Genomic DNA, 25,992 nt, shown 5'->3' with positions numbered 1-25,992 from the left:
TTATCCTGATTGTTATTAAAAAATGAATTGCAAGCTGAGCACAATAGCACATGCCTATAATCCCAGTACTTAAAAGGTAGAGGAGGCAGGAGGATTGTTGCAAATTCAAATGCAGCCTGGTTTATATGTAACAAGTTCAAGCCAGCCAGGGCTGCACAGTGAGATCTTGTCACAGAAAAACTTAACAAACAAAAAAAGAATTATCAAATATTTTAATTTTCTTTCAGCTCTACTTTTATTTACAATAAATAACAACAGTTAAAATTCAGTCAAGGGCTGGAGATGGTTCAGTGGTCAAGAGCACACAACACACTGCTCTGCCAGAAGACCTGAGTTCGGTTCCTATTACCCAGGCAGCTCACTCCTGTCTTTAACTCCTGCTCCAAGAGATCTCATGTCCTCCATAAACACCTGCACACACCCAAAGACATATACATAATTAAAGATAATAAAATAAAAATCTATAAAACCTGCTCAATAATTCTGAGGAGTGGAAAGAGGCCCTGAGAACAAAAAGATCAGAACTGCTGATCTGGAGCAATGTGCTGTGCCTTAGCTTCTTGCCAGCAGGGAAAGCCAGGTTCCTATTAACAGGGAATAATTCACACCAACGGTTCCAAAATAGCAAAGCTCTGTAGAGGCAACTATGCCGTTGATTAAGTGCTAGATTCTAGTCTGTGTATTGGATCTCCTCCCCTACAAAGAAAGACTGAGGGGAGGAGAGATTTGGCCATTGCAAATCCTTCAATCTGCCTTCCCTGAAATCAATGTAGTCACAACCTGTAAGCAGTCACTCTACCAAGCGCTAGTGCTCACCTTCCACCAGACTGTCCTACAAGTGTTAACAGCCAGCTAATCTAGACATTTAGGACCATTAAAAATGATGTCTTCAGGGCTGGAAAGATGGCTCAGTGGTAAGAGCACTGGCTGCTCTTCCAGAGGACCAGCATTTGATTCTCATCACCCACAACTGTCTGTTAACTCCAGTACTAAGGGATCTACCCTTCTTCTGGCTTCCACAGGCACATGGTGCACAGACACACATGCAGGCAAGGCAAAACAAACATAAAATAAAAATGTTAAAGTGAATTAGTTTATGTTTTGGGGGTTTTGAGACAGGATCTCACTCTAACCCACACTCACTATGTAGCCAAAGCTGGTCTTCTGATTCATGGGTGACCTTCTTCTGCCTCTGCCTTTTGTGTCCTGACAGTAGACCTGTGAATCACTAATGCCCACCTAGTTTATGATTTACCCACCATTACCACACCAGCTTTTCAGCTCTTCTTCTTCTTCTTCTTGGAGTCTGTCTGTCTGTCTGTCTATTTAGTTAGTTTTTTTGAGACAGGGTTTCTCTGTATGGCTCTGACTGTCCTGGAACTAGCGCTGTAGACCAGGTTGGCCTCAAACTCACAAAGATCTGCCTGCCTCTGCCTCTCAAGGGCTGAGATTATAGGCATATGCCATCACACCAGGCTCTTCTTAAGGATTATGCTTTGCATTCATAACAAAAGGGCACTAGGGAGACTGAGGTAGGAGGATTCCATGAGTTCCAGGTCAGAGTGATCTATAGATCTGAGTTCAAGGCTAGCTGAGGCTATATAGCAAGATTTGATCTCAAAAACAAACAACCCCAAGAAGAACAAACCTGAAGGGCAATGGTGGTGCATGCCTTTGATCCCAGCATTCAGGAGGCAGAGGCAGGCACATTTCTGTTTGAGGTCAGCCTGGTCTACCAAGTGAGTTCCAGGACAGCCAGACAGCCAGGGTTACACAGAGAAACTCTGTCTTGAAAAAAACCAAAAACCAAAAGCCCCCCCCCCCCCGCCCAGAGGCGGGGGGGGGGGGGGGGGGGATCTGGAGTCTGTGGCCTGAGACAGGACACCAGACTACATCTTTAGAAGTACTGATAGCAGCAACGTGCTGAAATACCTTAGAACAGAACTTTGAATGGCACACTTTGATTTTGAAGAGTTAACTTCCTGTTCTTCAGGTACAGCTAACATTCTAACACTGAGCTACATAACCAACTTAGAAAGTTTTTGAAGCTGGGTATAGTGGCACTTGGGAGGGACAGAGGCAGGCAATCTCTTGAATTTGAGGCCAGCAAGTTCTAGGACAGCCAGGGATACACAGAGAAACCCTGTTTCAGGAGGGAAAAAAAGTTGCTGAGACAGGATCTCATGAAGTAGTCCAGGTTGGTCTAAAATTTATGATCTTCTTGCCTCACCCTCCTGAGTGTTAGGATTAAAAGTGTACACTATCCCACCTACCCAGATGACTTGCTTTTGTATTATGTTAAAATGTTTGAGAAATAAGTTAACAAATAAAGAAATGGTTGGGCCAGGTGTAGTTCTGCATGCCTGTAATCTCAGCTACTTGAGAGCTAAGGCAGGTGCACCTTGAGTGTCAGGTCAGCCTGGGATAATGTAGTGAGACTATACTCCAAAATAAAAAAGGAAGAAAGTTGTGTGGGCTGCAGAGATGGCTCAGCAGTTATGAGCACTGGCTACTCTTCCAGAAGACCCAGGTTCAATTCCCAGCACCCACATGGCAGCTCACAACCGTCTGTTGTATGATATTTTGTTTGTGTTCTGACAATTAAAGCTTGCCCAGCTAGCTCAGTCAGTAGAGCATGAGACTCTTAATTTCAGGGTCATGGGTTTGTGCCCCACATTGGGTGCCACATGAAGTGTGATCCTAATTCGTCTTTTAACTCCAGCTCCAGGGGATCTGACACCCTCACACCAATGCACATAAATTTAAAAAGAAAGAAAGAAAGGAAGGAAGGAAGGAAGGAAGGAAGGAAGGAAGGAAGGAAGGAAGGAAGCTATGAATATAACTGAGTAGTATAGTGTTTGCCTAGCATATGTGAGGCCTGGGTTCAATCTCAGTATGGGCGAGAGGCACTGTTAAAGCAGGTGTGGTTTTTGGTTTAGAAAATATGTTCATTATATTTCAACAAAACATGTAGCACAATAACAAAGCCAGTCTTCACCCACAACATAAGCCATGAGCCTGTGGGCTGAAGTACCTTCCATAAGACCACCTGTTACTCTTTATTTCTTCACTTACAAGCAAACCTGTATTAGTGCTGTTTTGTCAAGGGAAAAGAATCACTTATTACACAATTGTAGTTTGCTGTTGGCCTTTATATTTTTGTTTGTGTGTGTACATGGTTTTTTGAGTTAAGGTCTTACTGTAGCCCAGACTGCCCTCAAACTCAGGACAATTCTCCACTGAGAGGTCTCTTAAGTGCTGGGATTGCAGGCGTGAGTCACTATGCACAAATCTCACTTGTGACAGCAAAACTTCTGTCCCACGGGGCTGTTTTATATACAAGTACGAATTCTTTTAAACAATGATACTATGCCAGGCAGTGGTGGTGCATGCCTTTAATCCCAGTACTCAGGAGGCAGAGGTAGGTGGATCCCTATGAGTTCAAGGCCAGCCTGTTCTAATAGTGAGTTTCAGGACAGGCTCCAAAGCTACAGAGAAATCCTGTCTCAAAAAACAAAAACAAAAACAATGATACTACATGGAACCAGGGGTGAGGGCAGGAGGCCTCTCAATGGACCTCAAAGGCTGCAGCAAAAGATCCAGCTGAGATTCTGTTAGTACAGCAGCTGTAGATTTTGTGGCAATGGACGGTCTTGCTCTTTATGAGCAAACTACTGACTCTGCAATCCAGCCCCTCACCCTCTGCAATCCAGTGGTATGTGAGCTAGGAATACTCAAGAATCACTACAAGGAGACAAAGAGCATTGGAGCCACCCTGAGGTCAAACAAAGTCAAGGTCTGTGAAAAAAAGAAAAGAAAAAGAAAAAAGGGAGGAGGGAAGGGAAGGAGGGAGGAAAATGCTCACTGTGTTCATCTAGGAAAAAACCTCATTAACCACTTCCCGCCCCCCAAAAATAAACACATGATCTTTAAAACAGACGAAAAGACTTCACACCTTCATGGTCTCTCCTGACTGCTCCTCGGGGACCTATGCAGAGATGAGAACAAAGGCTGGGAGCATGAGACCCACACAGAGGGCTGGAGCCCAGCTTGGTGATACTATGTTGCAATCTCAGCATTTGGCAGACTGCGGCAGGAGGATTACCTCACATTTGAGGCTAGCCTGAACTACACAGTGAGTTCTAGGTCAGCTTGGGCTAAAGAATCAGATGCTGTCTCACAAAACAAAACCACCCCCAACAAGCATCAATCTATTACTTTAAACATCTTCTTGCCAGAAAGAAGATAAAGGTTTTATTTAATAATAATTTACCTTAAGATGGTAATTAATATACAAAGCAAAATATGCAAAAGGTATTCGAAAGGTAGCCTACATTCCACTCTGCTGTCTCTCAACCAGCAAAGTGTCCTTTGTGAGATGAGGCCTCCAAGAGCTGTCACTAAACCTGTAGTTCTCAAAGTGTCACAGGGACCCAGAGACCTCTTCTCTCCAGGGAGTTGAAAAGGTTAAAATCACTTTTGTGATAACAATAAGACAGTATTTCTCCTTTTCTCTTACAAGATATGGTGGCATTTCCCACAGGGCAGTGTTATAACTCCGACAGCTAGTGAAAATGCTAAGCAGCTGTAAAGTAGCCATCTTCTATGCAAACAGATACAAAGGAGAGTCCTAAAAATATAAAATAATGCCACATTTCATACTAGAGTCTAGACGCTTTACAAAAGATACACAAAATTATGCTAGTCGCAGTAACAGGGGATGAGTTGTTTTTTGTTTGTTTGTTTTTTCAAAATAAATTAATGTTTTAAATTTTCCTGCTTTAGGGGCTGGAGAGATGGGTCAGTGGTTAAGAGCACTGACTGTTATTCCAGAGGACCTGAGTTCAATTCCCAGCAACCACATGGTGGCTCACAACCACCTATAATGGGATTTGGTGCCTTCTTCTGGCCTGCAGGGACACATGCAGGCAGAACACTGTACACATAATAAATAAATATTTTAAAAAAATTTTCCTGCTTTAATTTAATTCAGTAAATGTCAACAGGAATCCTTAACTATTTATGTGAATACAAAGGAGACCTAAGAACACCCAGGTTGAGAACCACTAACTTGTGTATGTAGGTAGGCACTCATTCATTCATTCACTGAATATGTGGAGTGTGTGAGTGCAGGTGCCTATACCTCATGTATCTGTCCTTGTCTTCAGCCTTGCTTTGAGGCAGGATCTCTTCACTGCTGAATACATCAGGCTAGTTGGCTGCCAAGCTTCTGGGGATTCTCTTGTCTTTGCCTCCCAGCCATGGATGAGCTGGGATTACAAAAGCATGCTACTGTATCAGGCCTTTCTTTCTGCAAATGCCCAACTGCAGTCCTTACGCTTGCAAAACAAATACTCTACCTGCCAAGCCATCTCCCAAGCCCCCAAGCATTTACAAATCCATGCTAAGCTGGGAGCAGTGATCATTTCTGTAACCACATACTTGAGGGTAGAGGCATGAGGATCAGTACTTCTAGACTATCTAGAGCTACATGAGTCCTTATCTCAAAAAACAAAAAGGGAGTATAGTGGCACATACCTTTAATCCCAGCACCTGGGAGGCAGAGACAGGTGGATCTCTGTGAGTTTGAGGCCAGCCTTGTTGATACAGTGAGACTCTGCATCAAACAAACAAACCAAAAAAACAACAAAGGCTGGCAAGATGCTTGGTATGTTTAAAGCACTTTCCACATAAGCCTGGCAACCTGAGTGTAACCCCACATAAAGGTAGAGGAGAAAAGTGACTTCTCCAAGTTGCTCTGACCTCCACACATACATGTGTGCACTCACATCATAGCATATACTCTCACAGTGATAATAAATTAAAACAGGTCAGTTGTTTATTTTTAATGCTGTTAAACAGTGGTCCATCTACTGCCTCATTTTGGAAATGTTTATGAGTGTCTTTACACAGGTTCTGACAAGGAAACCACTTCTTTACCTGTAGCTACACGTTATTTGGCCATAAATACAAGTTTAAGGTGGATACTGCTGCGTTTTTCCCACACCATCTAAAATACTCAGCGTATAAATGTGTGGAGTTACTCTAATCCCAAAAAGAGCTTACAAGTCAGAAAGCAGTAGCTTGCGTGATGGGAGGGTAAAGAGAACATGCTGATCTCCTGACTTGATGGACTAACCCTCTCTCAATAATTATGATAATTATTAGTCAATAATTATGTACGCTAGCTAATGGACATTTGAAGGAACTGGAAGGCAACCCAAACAAGGCTCCAAATGAGCATGGGGAGGAAGGGAAAGCGGGCCAGTTCCTCAGAGTGCTTTCAGAGCACAAGGCTTAATCCAGTAAGGAGAGGCTGGAAACACAGAGCATGTGGGTTTTAGTGCAAGTTTCACATACATGTTAACTCTACACCCTAGTTTTGTGATCTAATGTTAACTAGAAAAGAGGTCAACCCTGTTATTTTAGAGGGAAAAAAATAAAAAGAACAAAGGCAATTTTCTTGTTAGTATCATGTCTTCAGTGTGGTATGTGATGTGCGTGCAGGTGCCATGAGGCGTCCGGCCGCCTGCTCCGTGCTGTGCCTTGTCTCCTGGGAACAGTGTCTCACCGAAGCTAGCCATTTTGGCTATGCTTCCACTAATTGCCTGTCTCTGCCCAGTGCGAGATTACAGGCATACAAGGTCATTCCCTGCTTTTATATGGTGGCTGGGGATCCAAACTCAGGTCCTCATGCTTACATAACAAGTGCTCTTACCCACTGAGCCACCTCCTCAGCCCATTTCGTTTTAACTCAGGCTAGAAGTTGTTATGTAGTCAAGAATTACCTTGAACTCTCAATCCTACAACCTCTACTTCCTGAGTACTAGAATTACAGGAGTATATCCGCTGGAAGAATAACTCTTTAAAAAAATTTTAGTTACATTTATTTGCGTGTATGTGTGCATGTACATGAGTGTGTATGTGTGTGTGTGTGCCATGGCACATGTATGGAAATCAGAGGACAACTGGCAGGAGCCAGTCATCGCCTTTTTCCAGGTGACTGAACACAATGTGTTCACCTGGGGATTGAACTCAGGCTGTCAGGCTTGGCAGCAAGCCCCTTTACTTAATAAGCCATCTTGCTGGTCTAGAAAAATAGTTTTTAATGAGTTCTTCTGAACCAGAATGTATATTAAGATAACCTGTCTCATTTCATCTCAAAATAGCTCTATGAAGTTAGAAATTATGATTGCATCCTTTCATCTAAAAGAATCAAGCAAAGAGTTGAACCTGGCAAGTCTATCCAAGTCCAAAGCATAAAAATTATCTTCTCCTTACTTCCAAAAGAAGCAGGACTCTTCCCTCTACTGTAAATTCCAAGGACCTCAAAATAACAGCTTCAAGATTTCGGTCTAAAGAGTGACAAGGAGCTAAGAACCCAGTAAGTCAAGACTCAACAGTCTAGTGGCAGCATAAGCTGCATGTATGTGGGCGTCCTATTTGCTCCTGAGTAACTGAGTAGTGGGAACACACCCACGTTTACAAGATGGCTGCTGCTCAGCCTGAGTAAGTATCAACTGGCTTCTTAAGATACAGATCAGGTCAGCTGGAGCTCTCCAGTTCTCTAAGGAAGCAGTGCACAACTGTCCACCAGAAGGCTCAGGGTCCAACCAGAACCAGAAAATCACAACAAAAGCAGATCAAGAGCTGGGCACCATTTATTTTTTTCATGAAAGAATTAACAAGAATCTAAGCAAGGTATTCTGCTCCTGCCTCACCATCTGCATGTCAGCCCATTTTCTGAACTACTGCTAAACTTCACTCAATTTCTCCTTTCTCATTTTGTTTCCTGGAAGAAATCTGTCACTCACAAATTTAGACTCAATCAAGCCCTGACCCCAGACACATATACGCACCTTTCACATACCTGGCTGAGTTCTAAACAAGAGCACATGTTAGGAAGAATAAAAGCCCCAGCAAGGAACATTTTACTTCCAATGTTCCACAAGCAAACTGCTCACTAAAGAGGAAAATTAACTTTATCAACTTAGGAGAAAGAAAACAGCTCATGGCCTCACTGTTTTAAATCAAATCACAGGCTTAATTCCCCATCCAAGAACAGACAGTCCTGGCGTGGAGGCAAAGCAGTGATGTTTGCTGGATGAGACTCTGCAGCAACTGCTCACTCATCTAATTACATTACTTGCTCTGAAGCCCCTTCAGACCTAGTTTACTCAGTTACACTTGCCGAGAGAAAAAGCAAGCACATTTCCTGGGCCCCATTCATAAAAATAGCACACGGGCCCATTTAACACCTTCGCAAGCAGATGCTCAACTAGCCAAGGTATGCTTAAGTGATCTCATTTCATTCAGTGTGTGTGTATGTGTGTGTGTGTGTGTGTGTGTGTGTGTGTGTGTGTGTGTATGCGGCTTAGATACCACTACACCAGACAGCAGAAGCCTGACATATGGTGGCTCACTACCCATAACTCCAGTTCCAAGGGACCTTACCCCCTCTTCTGACCTCTAGGGATAACACAGGCATGCACACAATACACATACATACATGGAAGAAAACACTCATACACATAAAACAAAAAACTATTAAAATTTAATGCTTTTAAAATAAAAAAATTAAATAAAAAAGGATGAGTAAGACTAGAAGACACCCTTTACAAATACATATACATGCCAAATAGTCATGTGAAAATACATTATCTGTACAAATTTTCAAGGTAGTGCAAGCTAAAATGACAGGAAATACCATTCCATACTTACTGAAATAAAAAACTACACCAAATGTAGACAGGAGATGGCCAGTTAGCACTCTCCCGGGCCAATGGCAGGAAAATGAAATGGGACAACTATCTTGAAGAATTGTTTTCAGTTTGTTGCAACATTAAATACTTCTACCCTGGTTTGGCATGCCCATTCCTAAGTATTTATCCAAAAGAAGTAAAAACGTTTGACTATGGAAGACTGAGTGACTGAGCGTGGTGATGCATGCCTGTAACCCCAGGTGGAGGCAAGAAGATTAGGAGCTGAAGGGCAGCATCAGCTCTTTAGCAAGTCAAGACCAGCCAGCTTTACACAAGACACCCTCCCATCATGCCTCCATATTCCTCACCCAAAAAAAAGGTTTAAAAATAACCATGGGCTGATGAGACGGCTCAATGGGTAAAGGCCCTTTCCAGGAAGCCTGACAACCTGAGAGAGAGCCATCCCCGAATCCACAGGTCCAAGGATAGAATAAATCCCTAAATCTTCTTCTGACTTCCACAAATGAATACACACAAAGGAGAATTTTGAAACATTTAAAGATAAACAAACAAACATAAGCCATCAAAACAGTAGAATGGATGGACACAACCTGCTACATTTACACAATGGAGATAAGACAGAAAGGAACTTCTAATACACATACCAAGGACAAATCTCAGAAACACTGAGTCAAAGACGCCAGAAACAAAAAGCAAAATAATGTATAGTTTATTTATATGAAGTTCTGAAATACGGAGAACTAACCTACCAAAATAAAACTAATAGTTGCCAGTGACAGAGGTGTAGGGCATAGCCAAATGGGAAAGGGGTATGAAGGAACTTTCTGGAATGATGGCATAAAACATCCTATTTGAGGCTTGGGGATATAAACTGATGTATACAATTGTCAAAATCCACTGAGCTGAACAGTTAAGGGTCCTGTGATAACCAACCTACCTCCTGTCTTGAAAGTTTCATGCTATGAGACCAAAATAAGCAACACTCAACAGATGCTGCTAAATCCATAGTGAGCAATCTTACAGATGAAGAGTGAGTCTGGCGGATTCTCATTCACATATTCTCACCATTCTTTATCATACAGTGACAGGAGACCACACAATCTCCTCAGTGTTAGTAGTCAGTGACTTATAAATGAAATGAATGCATACTAACCACACTAAGATGACATGCTTGTCTCTGAAATCTTCTTTCCAATGAATGTCCAAATAAGGATGCTGGCTCAAGGAACAGAAGGAAAGAAAGTAAAGAAGAAACCAAGTATGAGAGAAGATACAGAAGACGCTAACAGTGTTAGGGAACAGTCTAGTCAGTCGAGTGTCGAAGGAGACAGGATATGAAGCTATTCAGCATGTTTGAAGTGAAAAGGAAAACACAGAGATGGAGAAGCTATGCCTCCCTGGGCATGATGGTGCACACCTTTAATCCCAGCACTCGGGAGAAAGTCAGGTGGATTTCTGTGGGTTAGGGGCTAGCCTGGGCTACATAGCAAGTTGCAGAACAGTGCCAGGGTTACATAGTGAGACTCTGTCTCAAAAAACAACAAACAAAAGAAGTTATACCCCCACATTGCCTCCTCTCCACAGCTTCCCAGAAGCAGTAAGAAGATTCTCCAAAGCTACAAACAGGTGCCTTAGCACTACACAGAGTGTCATCCCAAGACAGAATGTTTCAGCTCATGTCCCTTATATCTACACCACCCAGCAACTTCGTTTACTGCCACCAGTCAAAGCCTAAATACTTTGCATATCAAAACCCCTTCAGAACACTTTAATCCGGCACCTGTGCTAAAGGGCAGAAAACAATGTAAGGGTTTCCTGTTGTCCATAAGACAGCCCAAGTGAAGTGCAGGAAAGGCTGACGGAATACCATGTGTTTCCTGGTTAGGAAACAAGGCTACCAGGCACATGGCAGGGCTTCTGCATATTCCAGCGAGGATGTGCATTGTGAAATGTGACTGTGGAAACACTTCCACAAGGAGACAAGTCGACGTCAAAGAAGGGAAATAGCAGGAATTGCAAAACAGGTCTGTGGGATGAGTAAAGAACTTCCTCCATGTCTATGCTTGAACTACAGTGTGAGTAAGCTCAAGTGTCATTCCAATCACATTTCAGACACTGCAAACTGTTCCACGCTTAGTCACTTGCTGGACACAAGTGATGGAACCCAAACCAACCTGCTGTTACAACTAACACTGAGAAGAGAATACACACCCAGAAAGGGTAACAAGTCTCCAGAGACCAAAGTTCACTTGTTGCTTTTTTTGCAAATGTGATACTGAAGATCACATATGTATATATGCACACACACACACACACACACACACACACACACACACATTGTTTTACTCACTTCAAATTCACCAAATGCAATCCACAACTCTGCACTAGCTGCTGAATGTGCTGGCTAATTTTATGTCAACCTGACACGAGCTAGAGTCATCTGAGAGAAAGGAACTTCAATTCAAAAAGTGCCTAAAATTGGGCTGTAGGCAAGCCTGGAGGGCATTTTCGATTAATGACTGATGTGAGAAGGTCCACACCATGGTGGGTGGTGCCACCCGGGCTGGTGGTTCTGGGTGCATAAGAAAGCAGGCTGAGCAAGCCATGGAGAACAAGCCAGTATGCAGCTCTCCTCCATGACCTCTGCATTAGCTCCTGCCTCCAGGTTCCTGCTGTAAGTTCCTGCCCTGAGCCAGGCGGTGGTGTTACACACCTTTAATCCTAGCACTTGGGAGGCAGAGCCAGGCAGATCTCTATGAGTTCGAGGCCAGCCTGGGCTACATCGTGAGATCCAGGACAGGCACCAAAAACAAAACAAACAAACAAACAAAAAAGGGGGACTGGAGAGATGGCTCAGTGGTTAAGAGCACTGACTGCTCTTCCAGAGGTCTTAAGTTCAATTCCCAGCAACCACATGGTGGCTCACAACCATCTGTAATGAGATCTGGTGCCCTCTTCTGGTGTGCAGACATACATGCAGACAGAACACTGTACACATGACAAATAAATCTTTAAAAAAAAAAGTTCCTGCCTTGACTGCCTTCAGGATGCACAGTGCTGTGGAAGTATAAGAAAGATAAACCCGGGCTGGAGAGATGGCTCAGCGGTTAAGAGCACTGGCTGCTCTTCCAGAGGTCCTGAGTTCAATTCCCAGCAACCACATGGTGGCTCACAACCATCTGTAATGAGATCTTGTGCCCTCTTCTGGCCTGCAGGGGTACATGCAGGCAGAACACTATACATAATAAATAAATCTTAAAAAAAAGAAAGATAAACCCTTTCCTCCCCAAGATGTTTTTGGTCTTGATATTCATCACAGCAACAAAAACCTAACTGAGATGCTCAGAAATATGAAAAACGGCAACAGGGTATCTGTGATGAATGTTTAAGATAAACTAATATTTGCCATATAATAAAGTAGAAATACTAGACAAAGTATATCACTATTTTAAAAATTCACAAAAAGGAAAGGGAACCTCTAGACAGCTAGACTTAAAGGAGGAAGTGAAAAACCACAATAGTGCACATGACCTAATTGAATGACCAAGAGGGCTGAGAGATGGTTTTAATAACTTCCGGGCCTGGGTTTGGTAAACCAAATCCAAACAGGACTTGTCTTGGTGTTACAGAGACTGGGAGCCAGAATCTAACACTCAGCCAGTGTTGCAGGGAGCACCCAAGAGCGCATCTCTGTTCAGGGTAGAGGCAGACAGGAAAACATGTCTCTTCTGAGAAAACTCATATGGATTTGCGATTCAAGACTATAATCCTAACTACAGTGTTCCAGGGATTCCAAACCATACATTTACATTCAAAATTAGCCTAAGCCAAAGCTCAAACCGGGGCATCAAAGAAACAAATTCATACCTGTTTTGAAAAATACAGTTTAACTCCTAGCCTTAAAAGAGCACCATCATAAGAGAACAAACAGAATAGCTTTAGAACCTAAGAACTTCCTTCCAGTAAAGAACCTTCAGCTAGAAGTTATAAAGGAATTAAATGATTACACACATGTCCTAGCCATGCTTTGTAGCACATGCCTTTAATTCCAGCACTCAGGAAGCAGAGGCAGGCAGATCTGTATGAGTTCGAGGCCAGTCTGGACTACAGAGTGAATTCTGGGACAGCTAGGGCTACATAGAGAAACCCTATCACAAACAAACAAACAAACAAACAAACAAACAGAATAAGATCCCATGAAAAAGCAAATTTGAAAACAAAGCAAACAGGGATTGCTTAAAAAAAAAAAAAAAAACGGAAAAACTTAAAACGTAGCCACTGAAATCAAATGCAGTGCTCAGATTTAAGCAGACTGGACAGTGCTAAAGAAGAAGTGAAGACACAAACAACACCGGAAACAACCAAGAGGCAGTTCAGAAATCATGAGGTGGACGACATCAAAGAGAAGTTAAATGATACAAGGACAGGAGGAAACTGACTTGCCTCACGGGAGCTCCAGGAGAGAGAATGCAAAAAATGCAATAGTCAGAATGCCAGAGAATTTCCCAGGCCAGATAAAAAGTCACCAACTCAGATTTAATAAACCAAACAAATCTACACCAAAACTGAAAGACAATAACGCAGGCTAAAGGGAATGAGTCCCTTCTGGCTACCACACAGAGTAACTTAGAAAAAAAAGAAAAACTGGCTAGAGATAAAGGATGGAATTCCTTAACATGAGGCTAAAGAATCTAACTAACAAGAGTCAATTTTGGGGCAAGTGATACGATTTGAACTGAGCCGCTGCCTTTTATCCTGGTAGTGGCACGCTGGATGGATACAGGAAGAGAAACTGTGGGTTTTAAGTAGACTTAGGAAACGATTACAACAGTTCAAGCCTTTGGAAAGACTTTAGAATAGCCTACAGACAGATGTTTTAAAAAGGATATGGAAGTGAAGATAAAATAGGCCACTATGATGAAGGAAGGAGTGGGTGGGATGGAACAGAGGGTAAGAATATTTAAAGACCCATCAAAGATACAATTAAAAGAACTTACTGGATCGGGTACAGGGTAGGGAGCAGATGAGGAAGAACTCTGAGGTTTGGGCCCAATGAGTAAGAGTACAGTGTGCAGTACACTTCCCTTGTCCCTGAACACAAGGTAGGGCTGTGCAGGTCAGCTGCTGGGTTGGAAAGAGGCTTTTGGCAAGCTTCTTAACATTAGGGCTCACTACAAAGGGCCCACGAGGAGGGAGGGGCCACGAATTTGAATGATCCTGGGATGCACACTACAGAGCCCAATAATTACCATAAAAAAGATACTTTCCTCAGTTGGGTGGTGGTGGTGCTCGCCTTTAATCCCAGCACTCAAGAGGCAGAGACAGGCAGATCTCAGTGAGTTCGAGGCCAGCCTGGTCTACAGAGTGAGTTCCAGGACAGGCACCAAAACTACACAGAGAAATCCTGTCTCGAAAAACCAAACCAAACAAACAAACGAACAAACAAACAGAAAAGATACTTTCCTCAAACTTCCACAGCTGGAGTGAGGAAGAGCTCTCAATCTAAACAGAAGGCATGGCAAGGCATGGGTTTCCCCTTCATTCTCAGTCAGCAACTGCTGACATGGTGTCATGTTCAAACACAGCTAATAATCAAACTGTGTTTTTACGGTCCTAACATTCATGTTTACTAGGTCAAAAGACAGATGCTTAGAATCTGTCATTTTCTCACCTTTTCCATTTCTTTAGGTTTTTCTAGCTCATCTATTTTTCAAAGTTTTAAATTATTTCATCTTACATTTACAATGGGTTTGCTTGAATAGTAGGGCTTTGGCAAGAACTCAGGCCCATGTAACTAGATACAGCAAATGCAGACTTCAGGCCAGCCTGATTTTCAAGCCCCAACCAAAATAATTAGAATGCAGCTGCTCAAGCATCTCCTGGAGGAAAAATCCCTACTTGAAACTAAAAATTTAATATTTAATGTGAATCTTGCTATATAATCATAACCATCCACAAAATAGTACTAAGAATCTTTCATCAGAACCTCCATCAGAACATAGAACTCACTGATAGTCATGCTCCAAATGAATGGCATTCTTTATGGACATTGGAACAGATAGTAACTTCCACGCCAAAGTGCCTAAGACAGCAGCATACAGCATTTTGAAAGGATCAATATTAATAATGCAGTTTCTAAATTTCTTTCTTTATAAAATTCAAAGTTTTTAACCTGAACTTTTTTTACATTTATTTATTTTTGTTTGGGGAGGAGAAGGTCATGAGTACCACATCATGTGTACAGAGGCTACTGGACAACTTGTGGGAATCTCATCAGGATATTTGGAACAAGTGCATTTAGTGGTTATGCCAGCTCATCTTTATTTGTATTTAACAACCAAACGCCTCCATAAATAAAATTGCATATCATAAAAATGAGAGGGGTAAATCATTTTCCAAACAAAATAGAGTTAAAACAATTTAATGTATCTAGAAACTGCACAGAACAAAGAAATCTCAATAGACTACTCTAAATAGACAAAAGAGAAATGTACAGCACCATACACAGTCTTAGGACTGCTTCAAGCACCTGAGAGCTTGCATTCCTAGGATTAATCTGCCCTCTAGTGCATGCTCAATGATCACAGCTGTAACTAACCAGGGGACTTGGACTCATTCCTAGAGCATCATAACGCTCTTTTTAAATGAAGGTCTTCATCTCCCTGTTCACAAATCCATTCCCACCATTATCCTGAGTCAATTCTGCTAGTATAATAATTGCAAGTGCCTGTTCTACACGTGCAAAAGGATCTAAAGTATTTCACTTTTTTTCACACCAGGAGAAGTGGCACAGCCGAGACTGTAAGAATACAACAATGGGTTATAATATACTCTCCAGCATGCTAATCTTACTTTTTGATGACTTCATCTGCAGAGCTTTTGTTGGTATGTTATTTTTTGAGACAGGGTTTGCTAATGTCCCTGGCTTGCCTAGAACTTATTATGTTGATCAAGCTGGCATCAAACTAGCAGCAATCTATCTTCTTGCCGCTGCCTCCCAAGTCACCACACCTACCTAGCTAGAGGTTTATTTTTAGAACAGTTTAAAAGTACCTTAAAGAGACTAGAGAGACAGGTCAGTGGTTAAATTGCAGGGGCCTCAGCTTCAGTTCCCAGAACTTACATGGTGGTTCACAACCATCCCTAACTCCAGCTCTAAGGGATCTGACATCTTCTGGCCTCTGTGGACATTAGGCACATACATAGTGCACAGACACACATGCAGGTGAAACTCCATACACAGACAGTAAATTTTAAAAACATTAAAGAGCTTACTCTAGCTACTGTCTAACCCACAAATCCTTGTAGGGATATACCCTAGGGCAATGAAAACACCCACTAACACTCAAGTTTGTACATGAACGTTCACAGAAGCATTTACAGTAGCCAAACGTAGAAGTCATCCCAAATCCACTAATTAGCATATACATAAACAAAAGGTAGTAGAGTCTTACAATTATATTATTCTGCAAAGGGTATAAAAAAGAATCAAGTATACATAAATGCTGCAACATGGATGAACCCTGAAGATAATTCTGTTAAGTCAAAGAAGCCAGACACAGGGTCTGGGGAGGTACCTCAGGGTTTACAAGGACTTACTGCTCTTGCAGAGGACCCAGGTTCTGTTCCTAGCACCCACATGGCAGCTCACCATCACTTGTAACTCTAGTTCCAAGGGATCTGACACCCTGGCTCCCACAGGCACACACATGGTGTAAACATACATAGAGGCAAATACTCATACACATAAAAAACATAAAAAAGAAAAAAAAAGCAAATACTGGAATTCCACTCATGAAATGCCCAAAATAATCAAACCTAGACCCAGAAAGTCCACGAGTGAAGTTGAGCATGAACATGGGAGAGTGACTAGTAATAGGTCCAGTGTTTCTTTGGTAGGTGACAAAAAACCAATTGTAGTTGTCCACTACTATGAATATACCCTGTGAGTTTGCTAGAAACCCAAGAAAGGTATAATTCAAATTGATAAATTACATAGCATCACATTTAATCTCATTAAAGCATTTTTTGGTTGCTTTCCTTTTGTTTTGGGCCAGATTTGGTAGTATACACCTATAATCCCTGCACTCAAAAAGTTGAGGCAAGAGGATCACAAGCTTGAGGCCAGCCAAGCTATATAGTAAGACCCTGTATTAAAAACAAACAAACAAACAAACAAACAAACAGCCAGTGGTGGTGCACACCTTTAATCCCAGCACAGGGGAAGTAGAGGCAGGTGGATCTCTGTGAGGAGGCCAGCCTGGTCTACAGAGTGAGTTCCAGGACAGCCAGGATGGTTATACAGAGAAACCCCATCTCAAAAAACAAAAAACAACAACAACAAATGGCACTCACAAAACAAACAACCGAAAAATCATCCAACTATACATTACTAAATGAACAAAGCACTGTTCATTATAGAAAATCACTTAGATCTCCCATACTGTCAGATCATGTTTGCTGGAATATCTACTTTCCTCTATCCCACCCCCCCACCCCACACCCACCCCCCGACAAGGTTTCTCTGTGTAACAGTCCTAGTTGTCCTGGAACTCACTCTGTAGACCAGGCTAGCCTCAAACTTACAGAGATCCACCTGCCTCTGCCTCCCAAGTGCTGGGATTAAAGGTGTGTATCATCACCGTCTGGCCTCTATTTTTAATTACAACAATTACCAATAAATTTTTACTCATGACATCCTAGACATTTATTTCTGTTGGGACCTAGCTGGAGGTCTTACTTCTGTGACTGAACCACTCAAAGGACTTGGCTTTGGTGTGTATGCAGGTTTTTAATATACATTCAACTGTAAACATATCACTGGAGAAAGAAAATATGAACATATCCAAACAAAAAAACAAGGCAACTAGAGAGTCTAATTGAAACATTTCCTCCCAACATTTCGGCTATGTCTAATTTCTGTTAATTTAGGAAAGGTCAACTGTCAACTGTTCAGACAGAAAAACTATTCCCAAAGGTTAGGTTCCTGGGACAGTCAAGGACACCAACACTGACAAACCACCTGAACAGGTCTTACTGTTGGTTTTCAGAGACAGTCTCAGATGGACCACAGACTCACTATGTACTCAAGGCTGGCCTTTAACCCCCGGATCCTACTGCCTTCACTGCTAGGTACTAGGATTACAGTCATCATACCCAGCTTTATCAATTTGAGCCATAATCTTCATATGGCTCTATAATAAATCCTATCTTTTCTGTCTTTGGGACAAACACTGCTTAAACTGACGCCACCAGGAACTTGTTTGAGATTCAACAATAAAGCCTTTTTCTATGTCCAAAAATCAAGAACAAGACAAAACCACAAGGGAAAAATCGTATCTTTCAACCTTATATTTTTATCACCTTAGTTTGTTCCCAATCTATAAGGCTACAGCTTAAAGTAGTAACTCAATAAAAATAATTCTGTGCTTATAGCAAGGATTGTTAAGTTTTGATGGGACTAATGAAGTAATAAATGTAGAAGAAAAGAACAAATGGCCAGGCACCAGCTAGTAGAGCTAGATGAAGCAAGAATTCAGTGTACAGAGGAAGAGAGAGATCAAGAGGCCTGGATGATGAAGCCATGGGAATTTAGACACACTAAGTAAGCATCGTACTTTCCTCTACCAAATGTAACAGCCTGATTCTGGCCTCTAATTAGAAGAGGGCTTATTCCATCCCCAACACACAAACTCTGACTTTTTATAGCCTAAGCTGCATGCTATTTTAAACATGTGGAGGAAATGCATTTTCAGTTACAAACATTGGCTCCTCGGCATCTGTCCTTATTTGTTACGGAGAGATGTGGGGCAGGATGTTTTAGTCTTCTGCACTGGTTTTCCTGTGTTGCTTAAATCTGTTTAGAGAAAAGGGAAATACACAATTTCCATAAACTGAAGCAGCTCCCAAAGTGGGGAGAAAAAAAAGGCCATGGAAAACATTTTACTGTATTACTTTTCTTTTATATATTAGATGACTCCTAAAAATTCCTCCCTTGAAAAGACCTTCTATACTTAAGTGGTATCTGTTGCAGGTTCTAATGTTTTCACTGATAAAATGAGTCCAAATCCCAAAGCAGATGACTTCCTTTGGCATTCCAAGCAGTTATAACTATAAAAGTTTTCTAAGACACAGGTCAGAAAAACAAGCAGATCACCCTTGAAGGCCATGCAACTTATCAGAAATTCAAAACATAATACTGTACCATAGGTAATTTAAAGTCCCATATTCATGCACTTTTACTCAGATACTTAGAATATATTTTTATACTCTGATATATTCCATTATAGCTTTCAAAGAAATGGATTTCGACAGATTTCATTTCACTCTTTTGTAAGAGAGTCAGTGGGTCATTAACTCTAGAACAGCTGCCAGCAACAGCTCCTTTCCTCAGCTGCCCTGTATCCCGGTAGCTTTCCTGTCCACAGCCTCAGGAAGACTCCCTCCTTAATGAACTCTAGTCAGACTCCTTTCAGCCATTTCTCAACCAAGTCTTGACACTGCCTCTTGTCTATGCCAGGACTATCTAGCTCAGGTTTAGGAGGAATCCCTCTCAGTCAATTTAAAGAGACTGTCCTATGCTGATATCCAATCACCTCAGCTGCCTTTAACAGGAGTCTGTTTAGCCAGAATTTTCCATAGCAACAGTACTATTAATGTACAACAGGAAAGGTGGTTAGTATTATCTGAGAGGGGTCTCCCTGACATCACTTCTCACATAACTGACTTGCATGTAAACCTCTCTGAGATTCTACTCTAGGTAAGTGCACTCTAGGGGATATAACACTGTAACAATATTACTCAGAGTTGGGGCTAAAAAGATGAAGATTTGCCTACACAGTTTGATAGAAAAATTGGATGAATTTTTAGTGGGAGAAAAAAATGTAAAATAAAATGTTCCTGTTTGCCAGGCATGGTGATGATATACACCTTTAATCCCAGCATTCAGGAGGCAGAGGCAGGCAGATTTTGGTGAGTTTGAGACCAGCCTGCTCTAGAGAGTTAGCTCCAGGCAAAGCCAGGCCAATATAGTAAGACTGTCTCAAAAACAAGAAAACAACAACAACTTTCCTGTTTACAACAAAGGTGAGTACATTAACGAGGTGACAGTCCTCATCTGAAAGGTCAGAGGAGCCAGCATAGGAGCCTGGTCTACCAGAACTCTCTGTTGCAGGTGTTAGCTGGCTAGTTAGGGATACCCATGGGATGAGGCCTACAGCCCTGGGTTTCTCTTATTTACTTCTTATATATGCTAAGAAGACAGGAACTTGGCTTTTTCAAAGAGAAAGAACCCTAGGCTTCAACTGAAAATAACTAAAGCACGGGCCACGCAAAAGGAGTAAACTATCCGAGTTTCTTTCTTTCGATCATTTTTGACTGCTTTCTCTGAGACAGGGGCTCACTCTGATATAGACACGCCTTGAACTCTTGGGCTCAACTGGTCCACCTCCACCTATCTTAATCTCCCAGCAGCTGGAACGGCAGGTGTAAATGACTTTCTTTTTTTTTTTTTTTAATATTTTTTTTTCTTTTTAAAGATTTTATTTATTTATTATGTATACAGTGTTCTGTCCACATGTATCCCTGCAGGCCAGAAGAGGGCGCCAGATCTCATTACAGATGGTTGTGAGCCACCATGTGGTTGCTGGGAATTGAACTCAGGACCTTTGGAAGAGCAGTCAGTGCTCTTAACCTCTGAGCCATCTCTCCAGCCCGTAAATGACTTTCTTAATTATGTTCCTTTGTCCTCAAAGGCAAAGGGGGGTGGGAGGAACTAAGTACTCAATTCAAACATTCATTAAAAGTTCTGATGAAGAGCCAGGCGGATCTCTGTGAGTTCGAGGCCAGCCTGGGCTACAGAGTGAGTTCCAGGATAGGCTCCAAAGCTACACAGAGAAACCCTGTCTCAAAAACTCCAAAAAAAAAAAAAAAAAAAAAAAAAAAAAAAAAAAAAAAAAAGTTCTGATGAACTGCTAACATTGTCATGCAAAAATTATTATTTTTTAGCTATACAATTTACATGTTTAGCTTTGTGGTTACCTTCTTTCAAGCTGGATTATTAAATAAGCAACATATAGCTATTTTTTTCTAGCAAACTCTATCCGGGTAAAAACTTCCAACAAGGCAGAGCAGAAGTTTCCTTCCCTATCTCAGAACAGGAGTGGTGACCACTACATTAGAAACAGGGTCTTGCACAGAAGTTTCCCGAGTGTGCCAAGACCCCTGGGACAGATGCAAATACTCACCCCGACCCCGCAGGGAGTGGTGGCGCTGCTGAAGTGACGACAGCCTGAGGGTTTTCCTTCTCAGTTTGCTTGAGGAAAGACTTGGCTTCCTTGGACGCAGCATCTACTTCCTTAGTCACCCTGTTTCACGGAAAGAGACATCAATTTACAAGTGGGCCAAGGAGTCAAAGTGCAGCAAAAAACAGAAAGGAAAACTGGGAGCACACTCACTGCTGAGTCTCCAATCAATTCCAGCCACTAGATCAAAGTTCCCTCTAACAGTCCTACCCACAGATGCTTTCCCAGACTAATGATATTAACTAATGACACAACCAGCAGTGAAGTGTCATCAAGTCTGCTCCATTATATCGGTCAGTGTGAAGACTCCGGCAACCACTCCTGAATCTCAGCTCACTTGGTGACTCACGTGATGCCACAGAGACTCCTGCACTACTCCTCACCTAACATATCGATATGAAGACTCGAAGGGCCAATGAAAGGTGAGATGGAGAGATGGGACACAGGGACAAGAGCACTGCCATCCATCATGTCAAGAAGAAAAGCAGTGTGGTGGTATTTTACTTGTACTGAAATGTGATTTTAATTGTATGTTAATAAATAAAGCTGCCCAGGGGTCAGAGCCATTAGAGCCATAGCAAGTGCGTGGCGGCAGTGGCGCACGCCTTTAATCTCAATACCATAGAGAACCTGGAGGGCTGTACATACAGGCAGTGACGAGGCAGTCACGTGTCTGGGTTTACAACCAATGAGAAGGCAGAACAGCTAGACTATATAAAGACATACACACAGGAAGTAGGTCCTTTTCGGAGAGGCCTGAGCTAATGGCCAAGCAGTTTAAATAATGTAAGAGTCTGTGTGTTTATTTTATAAGTGGGCTCTGGGACTGGCGGGACTTGGCGGTGGGAGCTGGAGGAAAATTCTCCAGCTACAAAGCAGACTACTGGAAATACTCTGCAGAAGGCTCCTTCCTGCTCTACACCTAAAACCCAAAGACAAAACACAACTTCCTAAAACTGGGCAAATCACAACTACTCAGGGAGTAGCAAAATGTAACACAATACTATCCAATTTCAAATTTGGAAAACTAAGCCGGGCGGTGGTGGCGCACACCTTTAGTCCCAGCAGTTGGGAGGCAGAGGCAGGCAGATCTCTGTGAGTTCGAGGCCAGCCTGGTCTCCAAAGCGACTTCCAGGAAAGGCGCAAAACTACACAGAGAAACCCTGTCTTGGAAAAAAAAAAATCAAATTTGGAAAACTGTATCGGATAAAACTGAGTTCTAAAGGATGAAATAAGGATACTTAAGATGTCTCATATTCCAGGTAAAGAGAAAAGGAGAAATATGTAGTGCATGCTTTGACATGCTAGAGCAATAAAAACATTTGGGGAATTTTGTTTAAATTCCAATCTACCAGTAGGCAGGTCCAAAATTATAGTCAGTGCATTATAAATATTCAAACAAAGACTGGCCAAAAATGATAGAATAAACCCTATAAATTCCATCTACGAGGGTATACAAGTCTCTACCACCTTCCAGGATAAATTTTCTAACGAAGGGCTACCTCGCTGCTGCACTTAACACTGTTATGATATGTATGTACATGGCACCAAGTTAAGCTTGGAGCTAAGAGGCGACAAGCAATTCCAGGTAATACAGGAACACATCAGCAACACTCCACTGCTTACCATTTGCTGTTACAGCTGAGGCTGGGGAGGTTTGCTCTACAGCACTAATATACCAACGGGAAGCTCATTTACCTTCCTAAGTACTAAACCTGAAATCTAAGGGGTTATGCTCCGTACTCAACTATCCAGAGACTACACAGCAATGGAGTGAAAATTCTGCAAAAGATGGCATATTCCAAACTGGTTGTCACACATTTCTGTCCCACATGCTCTTCCAGAACCTTAAGCAAGCCCCTTAATGGCTATCTCACCTAAGGGGTTCTGTGCCAGTGGCTCTACAGGCCTTCTAAGACCTTCCCTTCCCTTGGGAATATATCCCTTGGGATATTCCCTTGGGAATATATCTTTAGAACTCCCAGCTAAAGCCACTCTGCAGCAGAGATCACATGGAAAGACCACACAGACACAGGTATCTGAGGAATCGTTCCTAGCCCCAAGATAGCTGAGTCCTTAAGCATCAGAACTGGAAGTAAGTGATCTTTATGATGGTCCCAACCACTGTCTGATTACAAGTACACAAGAGAGCCTGAGCAACAACCACCTACTTGGCCCTAGAGACCTCTGAAACTATGAGAAATTGTAATAGAACAGTTAGCTGTTTTATGCAAGCCAATATATTTTAGGGTGATTTGTCATACTGCTAAATCAATACCCAAAATAAACCTGCATCAAAATATTGGGCTTAATGCAGATCCCAAAATACTGGATTCAAAACAGTCCCTTGTCTTGAGTAAATCTACAGAAAATTAATGTGATTAATGAATTAATGCATGCTTTATTGTCCACTTACTATCAAAGTCTCTAATAGTGAAACAAATGTAACTAAAACTATACAACATTAACAGAAGAGGTAAAACAGAAAAAGATATTAATTAAATTTTCAGAAAGTAAAGAAGCTGGCCATGGTGTACATGCCTGTAACAGCTTCACAATGGGACAGTTGAGCAGGAGATCAGGAGTTCAAAGTCATCCTCATCTACATGAGATTGACTCAAAAAAAGTAGCAAATATTTAAGCAGCAACTGGTTTTGGTTTTTCTCTGATCCCCTAAGTTTACAGCCACGTGGAACGGATAACAACAAGCCACGCTGTGTCACAGGACATTAGAAAGGCTTGTTCAACTTAACTCTCTGCAGGGACGTGCAGAGGTGGAAGAGAGAGAGGTGCAGGCTGCCCCACCAGCCGAAAGCTTGCATTAGGAACAACTAACCTTTTTTTTTTTTTTTTTTTTTGGTTTTTCGAGACAGGGTTTCTCTGTGTAGCTTTGGAGCCTATCCTGGAACTCACTCTGTAGACCAGGCTGGCCTCGAACTCACAGAGATCCACCTGCCTCTACCTCCCCGAGTGCTGGGATTAAAGGCGTGCGCCACCACCGCCCGGCACAACTAACCTTTTTTACCTCAAAACACAGGCTATGCCCCCACCACTGCTAATCCCGAGGGATCCACAACACTTAGAGAAAATGAAAACCACAGAGGGACAGGAATGAAGAATGAAGCCCCATCCTGAAATTAGAAGAATTAAACAAAAAGCCACCCAGAAAGGCTGTATATTCCAGAGGGCTGAGTGACAGACCTAAGTGCTAACCACCCCATAATGTCCTTAGCACTACTAAGAAATAGACACTTCACTATGTACGCTACTGAAGCACAGCTTGTTGCCCAACCATAGTAGAGCCTCTTCTGAGTTGAAACAATACACATTTCAGAAAAGGGAAAAATACAACAAAAGAAAGACTAGAATTGAAGGAGGAGTTTCAACAAAGAGCCACACAACACTTGATTGACACAGGCAACTTCAGAGGATCCACATCAAAGCACAGAGCTGAAATTCTGGAACGCTATGATATGAAGAACAAGTGGCCTAAGGAACAAGGAGAGGAAAGTGGCAATCATGTAGCTTATGTTTAGTTGTGTTGTTCCTGTTTTACTACAGGGCCGACAAGACTCTGGTACACACTTAAGTCAACATTTTCTGGGAAGCATTCCAAATGCTGATATTGTTAAATATTAGACATATAAAGAAACATAATAGGGCTTCTGCCATCAAAACCTCACAGTCCAGCACGACACCAACTACAGAAGCGACATGACAACCCATGCCATAGAGTCACAGAGTAGGCATGGGGAGAACAGAACCCTTGGGAAGGAAAGCCCTTCTTAATTTCCTGTGCCAGAGTCTATCCATGCCCACCAGAAAACACATTATATAAACTGGGATATTTCTAAGGAATTTGGTGGCTGACACAAAGTAATAGCAGATTACTCTCTGCTGAAAACATCCCGAAACAACGCCACTCTTTCTGCCATTTTGTTTTGCAGGACAGGGTCTCTGTGTGGTCCAAGCTGGCTCTCTACTTGTGCTCAGCCTCCTGAGGTGCCAGAGAGTAACCTCACTGCTAAGAAACAGTGAAGGATTTAGCTATCATACTACTTTTAAGTAGGAGATTAGTTAACTTACAATCATCTTATACATGAGAAGGACTCCTGACAGGAAAATGCCTATTATTAGCAATAATTAATCTATTTGTTTTTAGCAGAAATTCCATTTTAACTTCATTTTCACTCACTCAACTTCCTGAAAGTCTTTATTTGGACAGAACTTTTCCATGACTGGACTTTTCCAAAAGGTGAATCATTTAGGAAAGTCTGAGCTCACAGGGTCAGCTGGCTATGCCATAGAGGAGGGTAAGAATGATCATTTTCCTCCTTTCCCCAAGGCTTAAAAAATTACATAGTTTTCAAGGAGGAAAAACAAACAAAACAGCCAAATCCAAAATTTTACCATTATAATAAGTTAGAGAAACTGAAAGACTAACTTCATGCTAACACTACCTCACTCTTCAATTAGAAATTCCTCCCACCAGCTCTTCCACATTTCCTTCTTTCCTTTTTTTTTTTTTTTTTTTTTTTTTTTGGTTGGTGAGACAGGGTTTCTCTGTGTAGCCTAGGCTGTCCAGGAACTCGCTCTGTAACCCAGGCCGGCCTTGAACTCACAGAGATCCACCTGCTTCTGCCTCCCAAATGCTGGGATTAAAGGCGTGTACCACCACAGCCCCGCTACTCCTTCACATTTCTTAAAGATGCAGTAATGCCCTTAACTTGATACAAACACAAAAAGGAAAAACAAAACAATGATGTCAAGAGATTAAATGTTGTGCTCAAACCCAAACACCAAGTTTGTGTCTGAGTTGTCAGTTAAAGTTCAAATCTCCTAAGATCCTTCAAGAAAGTTCCTTATAGTACCTTATGTTTTTATTTATTTTATTTTTATTTATTTTCGAGACAGGGTTTCTCTGTGTAGTTTTGGTGCCTGTCTTGGATCTTGCTCTGTAGACCAGG

At 42.0% G+C, this 25,992-nt stretch overlaps 1 protein-coding gene across 2 annotated transcripts in view; it reads right to left on the bottom strand.

Annotated features, from left to right (window-relative positions):
* The window catches only part of Cfdp1 (craniofacial development protein 1), a 94,853-nt gene that overhangs the window by 49,176 nt on the left and 19,685 nt on the right, over positions 1-25,992 (bottom strand). For both annotated transcript variants that reach the window (XM_059263972.1, XM_059263971.1), the window contains exon 5: positions 20,969-21,088. In XM_059263972.1, coding sequence (XP_059119955.1) covers positions 20,969-21,088 — 120 coding nt within the window. The remainder of the gene's footprint in view (positions 1-20,968; positions 21,089-25,992) is intronic.

This window comes from Peromyscus eremicus, chromosome 5 (genome assembly GCF_949786415.1).
Source record: "Peromyscus eremicus chromosome 5, PerEre_H2_v1, whole genome shotgun sequence".
Classification (NCBI taxonomy): Eukaryota; Metazoa; Chordata; class Mammalia; order Rodentia; family Cricetidae; genus Peromyscus; species Peromyscus eremicus.
The sequence above is the reverse complement of the archived record's forward strand: the minus strand, read 5'-3'. Positions and strand labels throughout refer to the sequence as shown.